At 42.7% G+C, this 13,756-nt stretch overlaps 1 protein-coding gene across 1 annotated transcript in view; it reads right to left on the bottom strand.

The window, feature by feature from the left end:
• Positions 1-13,756, bottom strand: part of DNAI1 (dynein axonemal intermediate chain 1) — a 142,908-nt gene that overhangs the window by 107,771 nt on the left and 21,381 nt on the right. Inside the window, exon 13 of the mRNA XM_075847599.1 lies at positions 10,531-10,592. Within this exon, the coding sequence (XP_075703714.1) occupies positions 10,531-10,592 (62 nt within the window). The remainder of the gene's footprint in view (positions 1-10,530; positions 10,593-13,756) is intronic.

Genomic DNA, 13,756 nt, shown 5'->3' with positions numbered 1-13,756 from the left:
TAATGTAGTATAGAGGTGAGCACAGGTATAATGTAGTATAGAGGTGAGTACAGGTATAATGTAGTATAGAGGGGAGCAGCAGGTATGATGTAGTATAGAGGTGAGCACAGGTATAATGTAGTATAGAGGTGAGCACAGGTATAATGTAGTATAGAGGTGAGCACAGGTATAATGTAGTATAGAGGTGAGCACAGGTATAATGTAGTATAGAGGTGAGTACAGGTATAATGTAGTATAGAGGTGAGCACCAGGTATAATGTAGTATAGAGGTGAGCACAGGTATAATGTAGTATAGAGGTGAGCACAGGTATAATGTAGTATAGAGGTGAGCACAGGTATAATGTAGTATAGAGGTGAGCACAGGTATAATGTAGTATAGAGGTGAGCACCAGGTATAATGTAGTATAGAGGTGAGCACAGGTATAATGTAGTATAGAGGTGAGCACAGGTATAATGTAGTATAGAGGTGAGAACAGGTATAATGTAGTATAGAGGTGAGCACAGGTATAATGTAGTATAGAGGCGAGCACCAGGTATAATGTAGTATAGAGGTGAGCACAGGTATAATGTAGTATAGAGGTGAGCACAGGTATAATGTAGTATAGAGGGGAGCACAGGTATAATGTAATATAGAGGTGAGCACCAGGTATAATGTAGTATAGAGGGGAGCACCAGGTATAATGTAGTATAGAGGTGAGCACAGGTATAATGTAGTATAGAGGTGAGCACAGGTATAATGTAGTATAGAGGTGAGCACAGGTATAATGTAGTATAGAGGTGAGCACAGGTATAATGTATTATAGAGGGGAGCACCAGGTATAATGTAGTATAGAGAGGAGCACCAGGTATAATGTAGTATAGAGGTGAGCACCAGGTATAATGTAGTATAGAGGGGAGCACCAGGTATAATGTAGTATAGAGGGGAGCACCAGGTATAATGTAGTATAGAGGTGAGCACAGGTATAATGTAGTATAGAGGTGAGCACAGGTATAATGTAGTATAGAGGTGAGCACAGGTATAATGTAGTATAGAGGTGAGCACAGGTATAATGTAGTATAGAGGGGAGCACAGGTATAATGTAGTATAGAGGGGAGTACAGGTATAATGTAGTATAGAGGGGAGCACAGGTATAATGTAGTATAGAGGTGAGCACAGGTATAATGTAGTATAGAGGTGAGCACAGGTATAATGTAGTATAGAGGTGAGCACAGGTATAATGTAGTATAGAGGTGAGCACAGGTATAATGTAGTATAGAGGTGAGCACAGGTATAATGTAGTATAGAGGTGAGCACAGGTATAATGTAGTATAGAGGTGAGCACAGGTATAATGTAGTATAGAGGTGAGCACCAGGTATAATGTAGTATAGAGGTGAGCACCAGGTATAATGTAGTATAGAGGTGAGCACAGGTATAATGTAGTATAGAGGTGAGCACCAGGTATAATGTAGTATAGAGGGGAGCACCAGGTATAATGTATTATAGAGGGGAGCACCAGGTATAATGTAGTATAGAGGGGAGCACCAGGTATAATGTAGTATAGAGGGGAGCACAGGTATAATGTAGTATAGAGGTGAGCACAGGTATAATGTAGTATAGAGGTGAGCACAGGTATAATGTAGTATAGAGGGGAGCACCAGGTATAATGTAGTATAGAGGGGAGCACCAGGTATAATGTAGTATAGAGGGGAGCACAGGTATAATGTAGTATAGAGGGGAGCACCAGGTATAATGTAGTATAGAGGTGAGCACAGGTATAATGTAGTATAGAGGGGAGCACCAGGTATAATGTATTATAGAGGGGAGCACCAGGTATAATGTAGTATAGAGGGGAGCACCAGGTATAATGTAGTATAGAGGTGAGCACCAGGTATAATGTAGTATAGAGGTGACCACAGGTATAATGTAGTATAGAGGTGAGTACAGGTATAATGTAGTATAGAGGGGAGCACCAGGTATAATGTAGTATAGAGGTGAGCACAGGTATAATGTAGTATAGAGGGGAGCACCAGGTATAATGTATTATAGAGGGGAGCACCAGGTATAATGTATTATAGAGGGGAGCACCAGGTATAATGTAGTATAGAGAGGAGCACCAGGTATAATGTAGTATAGAGGTGAGCACCAGGTATAATGTAGTATAGAGGTGACCACAGGTATAATGTAGTATAGAGGTGAGTACAGGTATAATGTAGTATAGAGGGGAGCACCAGGTATAATGTAGTATAGAGGGGAGCACCAGGTATAATGTAGTATAGAGGGGAGCACCAGGTATAATGTAGTATAGAGGGGAGCACCAGGTATAATGTAGTTTAGAGGGGAGCACCAGGTATAATGTAGTATAGAGGGGAGCACCAGGTATAATGTAGTATAGAGGGGAGCACCAGGTATAATGTAGTTTAGAGGGGAGCACAAGGTATAATGTAGTATAGAGGGGAGCACCAGGTATAATGTAGTATAGAGGGGAGCACCAGGTATAATGTCGTTTAGAGGGGAGCACCAGGTATAATGTAGAATAGAGGGGAGCACCAGGTATAATGTAGTATAGAGGTGAGCACAGGTATAATGTAGTATAGAGGTGAGCACCAGGTATAATGTAGTATAGAGGTGACTACCATGTATAATGTAGTATAGAGGTGAGCACAGGTATAATGTAATATAGAGGTGAGCACAGGTATAATGTAGTATAGAGGTGAGCACAGGTATTATGTAGTATAGAGGCGAGCACTAGGTATAATGTAGTATAGAGGTGAGCACCAGGTATAATGTAGTTTAGAGTAGAGCACCAGGTATAATGTAGTATAGAGGTGGGCACAGGTATAATGTAGTATAGAGGGGAGCACCAGGTATAATGTAGTTTAGAGGGGAGCACCAGGTATAATGTAGTATAGAGGGGAGCACCAGGTATAATGTAGTATAGAGGGGAGCACCAGGTATAATGTAGTTTAGAGGGGAGCACCAGGTATAATGTAGTATAGAGGAGAGCACCAGGTATAATGTAGTATAGAGGTGGGCAGAGGTATAATGTAGTATAGAGGGGAGCACCAGGTATAATGTAGTTTAGAGGGGAGCACCAGGTATAATGTAGTATAGAGGGGAGCACCAGGTCAGGTATAATGTAGTATAGAGGGGAGCACCAGGTATAATGTAGTTTAGAGGGGAGCACCAGGTATAATGTAGTATAGAGGGGAGCACCAGGTATAATGTAGTATAGAGGGGAGCACCAGGTATAATGTCGTTTAGAGGGGAGCACCAGGTATAATGTAGTATAGAGGGGAGCACCAGGTATAATGTAGTTTAGAGGGGAGCACCAGGTATAATGTAGTTTAGAGGGGAGCACCAGGTATAATGTAGTATAGAGGGGAGCACCAGGTATAATGTAGTATAGAGGGGAACACCAGGTATAATGTAGTTTAGAGGGGAGCACAAGGTATAATGTAGTATAGAGGGGAGCACCAGGTATAATGTAGTATAGAGGGGAGCACCAGGTATAATGTCGTTTAGAGGGGAGCACCAGGTATAATGTATTATAGAGGGGAGCACCAGGTATAACGTAGTATAGAGGGGAGCACCAGGTATAATGTATTATAGAGGGGAGCACCAGATATAATGTCGTTTAGAGGGGAGCACCAGGTATAATGTATTATAGAGGGGAGCACCAGGTATAATGTAGTATAGAGGGGAGCACCAGGTATAATGTAGTATAGAGGGGAGCACCAGGTATAATGTAGTATAGAGGTGAGCACAGGTATAATGTAGTATAGAGGTGAGCACCAGGTATAATGTAGTATAGAGGGGAGCAGCAGGTATAATGTAGTATAGAGGTGAGTACAGGTATAATGTAGTATAGAGGTGAGCACAGGTATAATGTAGTATAGAGGGGAGCAGCAGGTATAATGTAGTATAGAGGTGAGTACAGGTATAATGTAGTATAGAGGTGAGCACAGGTATAATGTAGTATAGAGGTGAGCACAGGTATAATGTAGTATAGAGGTGAGCACAGGTATAATGTAGTATAGAGGTGAGCACCAGGTATAATGTAGTATAAAGGTGAGCACAGGTATAATGTAGTATAGAGGTGAGCACCAGGTATAATGTAGTATAGAGGTGAGCACAGTATAATTTAGTATAGAGGTGAGCACAGGTATGATGTAGTATAGAGGGGAGCAGCCGGTATAATGTAGTATAGAGGTGAGCACAGGTATAATGTAGTATAGAGGTGAGCACAGGTATAATGTAGTATAGAGGTGAGCACAGGTATAATGTAGTATAGAGGTGAGCACAGGTATAATGTAGTATAGAGGGGAGCACCAGGTATAATGTAGTATAGAGGTGAGCACAGGTATAATGTAGTATAGAGGGGAGCACCAGGTATAATGTATTATAGAGGGGAGCACCAGGTATAATGTAGTATAGAGGGGAGCACCAGGTATAATGTAGTATAGAGGTGAGCACCAGGTATAATGTAGTATAGAGGTGACCACAGGTATAATGTAGTATAGAGGGGAGCACCAGGTATAATGTAGTATAGAGGTGAGCACAGGTATAATGTAGTATAGAGGGGAGCACCAGGTATAATGTAGTGTAGAGGGGAGCACCAGGTATAATGTATTATAGAGGGGAGCACCAGGTATAATGTAGTATAGAGAGGAGCACCAGGTATAATGTAGTATAGAGGGGAGCACCAGGTATAATGTAGTATAGAGGGGAGCACCAGGTATAATGTAGTTTAGAGGGGAGCACCAGGTATAATGTAGTTTAGAGGGGAGCACCAGGTATAATGTAGTTTAGAGGGGAGCACCAGGTATAATGTAGTATAGAGGGGAGCACCAGGTATAATGTAGTTTAGAGGGGAGCACAAGGTATAATGTAGTATAGAGGGGAGCACCAGGTATAATGTAGTTTAGAGGGGAGCACCAGGTATAATGTAGTTTAGAGGGGAGCACCAGGTATAATGTAGTATAGAGGGGAGCACCAGGTATAATGTAGTATAGAGGGGAGCACCAGGTATAATGTCGTTTAGAGGGGAGCACCAGGTATAATGTAGAATAGAGGGGAGCACCAGGTATAATGTAGTATAGAGGTGAGCACCGGTATAATGTAGTATAGAGGTGAGCACAGGTATAATGTAGTATAGAGGTGAGCACAGGTATAATGTAGTATAGAGGTGAGCACCAGGTATAATGTAGTATAGAGGTGACTACCATGTATAATGTAGTATAGAGGTGAGCACAGGTATAATGTAATATAGAGGTGAGCACAGGTATAATGTAGTATAGAGGTGAGCACAGGTATTATGTAGTATAGAGGCGAGCACTAGGTATAATGTAGTATAGAGGTGAGCACCAGGTATAATGTAGTTTAGAGGAGAGCACCAGGTATAATGTAGTATAGAGGTGGGCACAGGTATAATGTAGTATAGAGGGGAGCACCAGGTATAATGTAGTTTAGAGGGGAGCACCAGGTATAATGTAGTATAGAGGGGAGCACCAGGTATAATGTAGTATAGAGGGGAGCACCAGGTATAATGTAGTTTAGAGGGGAGCACCAGGTATAATGTAGTATAGAGGAGAGCACCAGGTATAATGTAGTATAGAGGTGGGCAGAGGTATAATGTAGTATAGAGGGGAGCACCAGGTATAATGTAGTTTAGAGGGGAGCACCAGGTATAATGTAGTATAGAGGGGAGCACCAGGTCAGGTATAATGTAGTATAGAGGGGAGCACCAGGTATAATGTAGTTTAGAGGGGAGCACCAGGTATAATGTAGTATAGAGGGGAGCACCAGGTATAATGTAGTATAGAGGGGAGCACCAGGTATAATGTCGTTTAGAGGGGAGCACCAGGTATAATGTAGTATAGAGGGGAGCACCAGGTATAATGTAGTTTAGAGGGGAGCACCAGGTATAATGTAGTATAGAGGGGAGCACCAGGTATAATGTAGTATAGAGGGGAACACCAGGTATAATGTAGTTTAGAGGGGAGCACCAGGTATAATGTAGTATAGAGGGGAGCACCAGGTATAATGTAGTATAGAGGGGAGCACCAGGTATAATGTCGTTTAGAGGGGAGCACCAGGTATAATGTATTATAGAGGGGAGCACCAGGTATAATGTATTATAGAGGGGAGCACCAGGTATAACGTAGTATAGAGGGGAGCACCAGGTATAATGTATTATAGAGGGGAGCACCAGATATAATGTCGTTTAGAGGGGAGCACCAGGTATAATGTATTATAGAGGGGAGCACCAGGTATAATGTAGTATAGAGGGGAGCACCAGGTATAATGTAGTATAGAGGGGAGCACCAGGTATAATGTAGTATAGAGGTGAGCACAGGTATAATGTAGTATAGAGGTGAGCACCAGGTATAATGTAGTATAGAGGGGAGCAGCAGGTATAATGTAGTATAGAGGTGAGTACAGGTATAATGTAGTATAGAGGTGAGCACCAGGTATAATGTAGTATAGAGGTGAGCACAGGTATAATGTAGTATAGAGGTGAGCACAGGTATAATGTAGTATAGAGGTGAGCACAGGTATAATGTAGTATAGAGGTGAGAACAGGTATAATGTAGTATAGAGGTGAGCACAGGTATAATGTAGTATAGAGGGGAGCACAGGTATAATGTATTATAGAGGTGAGCACAGGTATAATGTAGTATAGAGGTGAGAACAGGTATAATGTAGTATAGAGGTGAGCACCAGGTATAATGTAGTATAGAGGTGAGCACAGGTATAATGTAGTATAGAGGTTAGCACAGGTATAATGTAGTATAGAGGTGAGCACAGGTATAATGTAGCATAGAGGGGAGCACAGGTATAATGTATTATAGAGGTGAGCACAGGTATAATGTAGTATAGAGGGGAGCACCAGGTATAATGTAGTATAGAGGGGAGCACCAGGTATAATGTAGTATAGAGGTGAGCACAGGTATAATGTAGTATAGAGGTGAGCACCAGGTATAATGTAGTATAGAGGGGAGCAGCAGGTATAATGTAGTATAGAGGTGAGTACAGGTATAATGTAGTATAGAGGTGAGCACCAGGTATAATGTAGTATAGAGGTGAGCACAGGTATAATGTAGTATAGAGGTGAGCACAGGTATAATGTAGTATAGAGGTGAGCACAGGTATAATGTAGTATAGAGGTGAGAACAGGTATAATGTAGTATAGAGGTGAGCACAGGTATAATGTAGTATAGAGGGGAGCAGCAGGTATAATGTAGTATAGAGGGGAGCACAGGTATAATGTATTATAGAGGTGAGCACAGGTATAATGTAGTATAGAGGTGAGAACAGGTATAATGTAGTATAGAGGTGAGCACCAGGTATAATGTAGTATAGAGGTGAGCACAGGTATAATGTAGTATAGAGGTTAGCACAGGTATAATGTAGTATAGAGGTGAGCACAGGTATAATGTAGTATAGAGGTGAGCACAGGTATAATGTAGTATAGAGGTGAGCACAGGTATAATGTAGTATAGAGGTGAGCACAGGTATAATGTAGTATAGAGGTGAGCACAGGTATAATGTAGTATAGAGGGGAGCACAGGTATAATGTATTATAGAGGTGAGCACAGGTATAATGTAGTATAGAGGTGAGAACAGGTATAATGTAGTATAGAGGTGAGCACAGGTATAATGTAGTATAGAGGCGAGCACCAGGTATAATGTAGTATAGAGGTGAGCACAGGTATAATGTAGTATAGAGGTGAGCACAGGTATAATGTAGTATAGAGGGGAGCACAGGTATAATGTAGTATAGAGGTGAGCACCAGGTATAATGTAGTATAGAGGTGAGCACAGGTATAATGTAGTATAGAGGTGAGCACAGGTATAATGTAGTATAGAGGTGAGCACAGGTATAATGTAGTATAGAGGTGAGTACAGGTATAATGTAGTATAGAGGTGAGCACCAGGTATAATGTAGTATAGAGGGGAGCACCAGGTATAATGTAGTATAGAGGTGAGCACAGGTATAATGTAGTATAGAGGTGAGCACCAGGTATAATGTAGTATAGAGGGGAGCACCAGGTATAATGTAGTATAGAGGTGAGCACAGGTATAATGTAGTATAGAGGTGAGCACCAGGTATAATGTAGTATAGAGGGGAGCACCAGGTATAATGTAGTATAGAGGTGAGCACAGGTATAATGTAGTATAGAGGTGAGCACAGGTATAATGTAGTATAGAGGTGAGCACAGGTATAATGTAGTATAGAGGTGAGCACAGGTATAATGTAGTATAGAGGTGAGCACAGGTATAATGTAGTATAGAGGTGAGCACAGGTATAATGTAGTATAGAGGTGAGCACAGGTATAATGTAGTATAGAGGGGAGTACAGGTATAATGTAGTATAGAGGTGAGCACAGGTATAATGTAGTATAGAGGTGAGCACAGGTATAATGTAGTATAGAGGTGAGCACAGGTATAATGTAGTATAGAGGTGAGCACAGGTATAATGTAGTATAGAGGTGAGCACAGGTATAATGTAGGATAGAGGTGAGCACAGGTATAATGTAGTATAGAGGTGAGCACCAGGTATAATGTAGTATAGAGGTGAGCACAGGTATAATGTAGTATAGAGGGGAGCACAGGTATAATGTAGTATAGAGGTGAGCACCAGGTATAATGTAGTATAGAGGTGAGCACAGGTATAATGTAGTATAGAGGTGAGCACAGGTATAATGTAGTATAGAGGTGAGCACAGGTATAATGTAGGATAGAGGTGAGCACAGGTATAATGTAGTATAGAGGTGAGCACCAGGTATAATGTAGTATAGAGGGGAGCACCAGGTATAATGTAGTATAGAGGGGAGCACCAGGTATAATGTAGTATAGAGGTGAGCACAGGTATAATGTAGTATAGAGGGGAGCACCAGGTATAATGTATTATAGAGGGGAGCACCAGGTATAATGTAGTATAGAGGGGAGCACCAGGTATAATGTAGTATAGAGGTGAGCACCAGGTATAATGTAGTATAGAGGTGACCACAGGTATAATGTAGTATAGAGGTGAGTACAGGTATAATGTAGTATAGAGGGGAGCACCAGGTATAATGTAGTATAGAGGGGAGCACCAGGTATAATGTAGTATAGAGGGGAGCACCAGGTATAATGTAGTATAGAGGGGAGCACCAGGTATAATGTAGTATAGAGGTGAGCACAGGTATAATGTAGTATAGAGGGGAGCACCAGGTATAATGTAGTATAGAGGGGAGCACCAGGTATAATGTAGTATAGAGGGGAGCACCAGGTATAATGTAGTATAGAGGTGAGCACCAAGTAGCATCTCCTAATATTCATTTGAAAGGTGTAAACCAAATAGATAACAGCAAAATATGGACTGTTCCAGTACTGACACCCGGTGGTTAAATGTAGGTACCGCAGTTGGTTATTGGCAGTCCCAACTCCTTGGCCCATATAAGCATACATGATGGACGCCTGTAACACACACCTGTCTAAAGGTGCCCCCTATGCTGCACACATATACAGGTGAGATATACTTTGATATGTGACCTCAGATATATCCTGATTTATGGAGCACTTCGGTGATCACTGCGTGTAATAAGTTGATGTTGACAGGGGCAGACGCGCAGCTGATTGGTGCACCATGTAATCCTGGAGAAGACGCGGGGTGAGGGCTGCATGTCCAGTATCATGAAGTTCTGCCCTGATGCTGGGAGATGAGCCGGCAGAGTGACTCAGAGGATACCGAGCTGCTCTGTGCGTTACAGTAATGGGGGTCGGGACCTCTTATCTACATAATTAACAGCTGCACAGTGCAGGACAAGCCGGCCAACTCCAATGTACATCATCCCCTTATTAATAATATTTTATCACTGCCGCAAGAGTCATCTCCGCTTCCACTGATGTGGAGGCTGAGAATAGGGAAGTGTGATCCCATGAATAATACTAGCTAGACTGTCTATATATATATATATATACATAGTGGCAACTAGAGTGCCCCATGAATAGAGCCAGAAAGAGTTCCCCCATGAATATTGCTAGAGTTACCCCCTTATAACAGTGCCAGCCAGAGTGTCCCCCTAACACTGCCCCCAGATGTCCTCCTAATCATACCCAGATTTTCCGACATGATGGATCCATCCCTTTTCTGATTGACCTGGTTATGTCTGGTTTCACATGGAGCGTTTGGTTCTTTCCCATATAAAATAACGCACTGGTAACATATAATGCGGATGAAGAAATTTCCAATTCCCTGCCTGTTATTTTATTTATAGCATGCTCTGTCCCTGTTTAGTTGTGAAATAAAAACTCTTTGTAATATAAACCTTTGGTTCTCTGTAAATAGCCTGCAGTGTAAAGAATGGGGGTTTCCATTCTAGTTGTCATGGCTACATCCAGGGTCATACATCTCTGTTGCAACAATGTTTCTATTATTTATATTTTGTATAAGAAAACATCTCTGCTGCTCACTGATTGGCTGCAACCAGAGAACTGCAGAAGGGTGGAAAACCATAAGTGTCATCAGTCCAGGGGTCCTATATACTCCATGTACATCATCAGCCATTAATATAGAACTTACATGATCCATGTCCCACGGCAAACAGATCCTTGTACTTGGGGTTCCTGTGAGTAGAAAGAACAGAGATCAGGGTCTGGGGTGATTCTCAGGTATGTGATGAAAGAGTTAATACTGGCTACAGGTACATGAGTAATATTCTGAAAGATGGACTTTCTGCTCCCCATGATATTTATGGACATCAATACAGAGCAGGTTATCAGAGTTATGTCCAACATACAGGTCCGCGGCTTCCTGTTAGCTCTCAGGTTGCAGGACATCACCTGTTGGTTCAGTGTCTGTATAGAGCAGGGGTGGCAGGGGTGGTAGGGGTGGCAGGGATGGCAATTATGCAGCTGCTCCCGCGCCAGAGGAATAAGTGTAAGTTTCATCATAGCAGACTGGCTGGGAATCCCTCTTCATAGCAGCGGGCAGGAGCATAAGCATCTTGTTTACAGGGGTGCAACAGCGACTAGGCCAGAGATGTAGGGGGACCAGGAGACTACCACAAAAAGGGGAGACTGCCCTGATTCCTGTCCGTCCGCTCCACTCTTCATTGGTAGTTTTTTGCTTTAAAAAACATCTAATGCCTATCAATAACACAAATTATATTAAATCCACGAACCCATGAGTGGGGAAACCGGAGGAGGTGGAGAAGAAAGATCCAAAAAGAAGAGAAAGAGGAAAATAACAAAACCCCCAAAAAAAATCTCCTGCTTTCACCCAACCAAAAACTTTCCATGAATATTCCCCATACTTTGTTAAATCCCATCTCTTTTCGATTCCTCATGGCCCAATTTTGTTCCTGCTGTATATATATATACCTTTATTAGGCCATGTTCACAGAAAAGTCAGCCTCAAAATTCCTTCAGGAATTCAGAGGCAGATTTTGACCTGCCTGCACTCTCTTTGCCGCATTCGTCGGGGGGCGTTTTTCAGCTGCGGCCATTAAAAAAATGCCACGAAAACTGTTTTCTCTGCCTCCCATTGCGGTCAATGGGAGGTCAGAGATGGAAACGCCGGAAGAAAGGGCATGACGCTTCTCTTTCCTGTAAGCGTTTTTTTCCACTCGTGGGAAAAAACGCCTCTTCCTGAAATCAATGAGAGGCATTGTTGGAAATTTTTTGGGGCAGTTTCCGCGTCAAAAACCGTGCCAACCACTGGCCACGATCTGCCCAGTTGATACACCGTCTCCCCGTCATATATTTGCATACTCCCAGTTACAGCATTTTTACAGTGTCACTAAGCGTAGGGCTCATCTTCACCGTCCGCTTACTGATTTTGAGCGGTTGTGCGTTTCCACCCGGTCCCCTGCGCACGCCATCTCCATATTCTATAAACTACTCCTATCCCAGCGATCCCCTCATCTCCCATCCTTCTGTAGGGCCTGGGAGACAGAATTGGACGCGACCTTCTCTGACGCTCAATGGAGACGGTGTTTCTACCATTTCCCAGAAGGCCTCAATAGCCATCCGAGCCCAGGAAACCAGCTACAAAATTATTTCTAGGTGGTATCGAGTTCCTGCTACCCTGCACAGATGGTACCCGTCTGTACCTGACGAGTGTTGGCGGTGCGGGGCGTCGGGGGCTTCCATGTCTCACATTTGGTGGATTTGTTCTAATTTGCAGAGTTGTTGGGAGGCGGTTCTTAAAATTATAGTGGAAGTGACTGGGGTTTCGGTCCCTAACTCCCCTGAGGCGGTCCTTTTATTTATGTTCCCTATGCCGCTTCCCATTTACAAATGTTCTTTAATTAGACATCTCCACCAAGCCGCCAAATCAGTTATCCCTCGTAAGTGGAAAACGGCAGTCCCTCCGCTGCTGGATGAGTGGTTCCAGGAGGTCGCTTTGATACAGCGCATGGAACACCTTCTGGCTCATTCCCCGGCCACTTCTAGACGGTACAAGGATACCAGGTCTCACTGGCTAACGTTTCTCTCTTCTTCCACCTATCGCAATGCAGTGGCCTGAGGAAAACATCCTTTCCCAGGAGACTTCGTCACTGTAGGGACTACAGGCCAGTGTATTGGGGTTTGTTCGCTCTACCATCATCTCTGACAGGTGCATGGCTGCTTCTTCTCATTTTATCTAGGATGTTCCGGTGCTGGAGTCCAGGTTCGCCACGACCTCTGTTTGTTTCCCATCCTATCTTTCCTTCCCTCATTGTGTCTATTGTGAGTGGTCTTTGCTTCCTGTGATTGCGCATACATGTACTTACCATTGTATTTTAGGAGGTCTGGGGGGTTGGATTGGTGTATTTTCTCTTCTTTTTGTTACTATGCTCATTTCCTTTTAGCTTCCTCAGACTGCTGGGACTGTATTTTGCGCTTGTTATGGCTTGTGATGTCCACTCTCCTGTTTGGGCTGTGCCCTTCTTGTCATGTTCTTTTTATTATGGGGACACATTTTTCCCGAATGTGTGTGTATTTGTTTGTATTAAAATCAATAAAAATTTTGAATATGAAAAAAAAAAAAAAACGTGACAAAAAGCTCTGTGTGAACTAGGCCTTAATTTTTTCCAGGTAACAAAACACTTGGTCCTTCTTCTGAGACCCATTGTTTTAAAATACATTTCCTGGCCATGAATAATAGGAGGTTTATTGCTAGTTTTTTTTTTTCATTTTATACCAGCATAAAGAAGATGTATATAAAATCGGCAGCCGTAAAGAGGATACGGTGTGAACCTGCCTCCAATACTTTCACCTTTCCTAGTTCTTTGTTCAGAAATTGGTGAACACATTGATGTATTTCTGTCACTCCTTTTGGAGTTCCCCTCCGTGCTGCCCCTTGTGCTGCCAAGTAGTAAGCTTTCCAATTTGGGACTGCCAATCCCCCCTTACCTACCGGAAGTTGTATATATTGCTTCCCAATTCTAGCGACACCATTTTTCCATATTAGTTCCCTCTCCAGGGTGTCCATAATTGAGGACATTTTTCCCGGTATCTCCACAGGACAATTCTTGAAGCAATACAATGCTTGGGGGTAACCACACCATTTTGATCAAATATATCCTATCAGCCATGGACAAATTCATTTTCGTCCATACTTTCACTTTTGCTCTCCAGCTATGGACCAAGGGGACATTCAACTCCACGTATCGCTCCACCTACCTAGACATATTGATTCCAAAATATTTAAAGGATTCTTCTTCCTCCAACACTCTAAGTTTTGGCGCTATTCTTTTAAAGGGGTTTTCCCATGAGAGACATTTATGACATATCCACAGGATATG

The sequence above is a fragment of the Rhinoderma darwinii genome, chromosome 1 (genome assembly GCF_050947455.1).
Source record: "Rhinoderma darwinii isolate aRhiDar2 chromosome 1, aRhiDar2.hap1, whole genome shotgun sequence".
Classification (NCBI taxonomy): Eukaryota; Metazoa; Chordata; class Amphibia; order Anura; family Rhinodermatidae; genus Rhinoderma; species Rhinoderma darwinii.
Note: the sequence above shows the minus strand (reverse complement) of the source record. Positions and strands in the feature narration are given on the sequence as shown.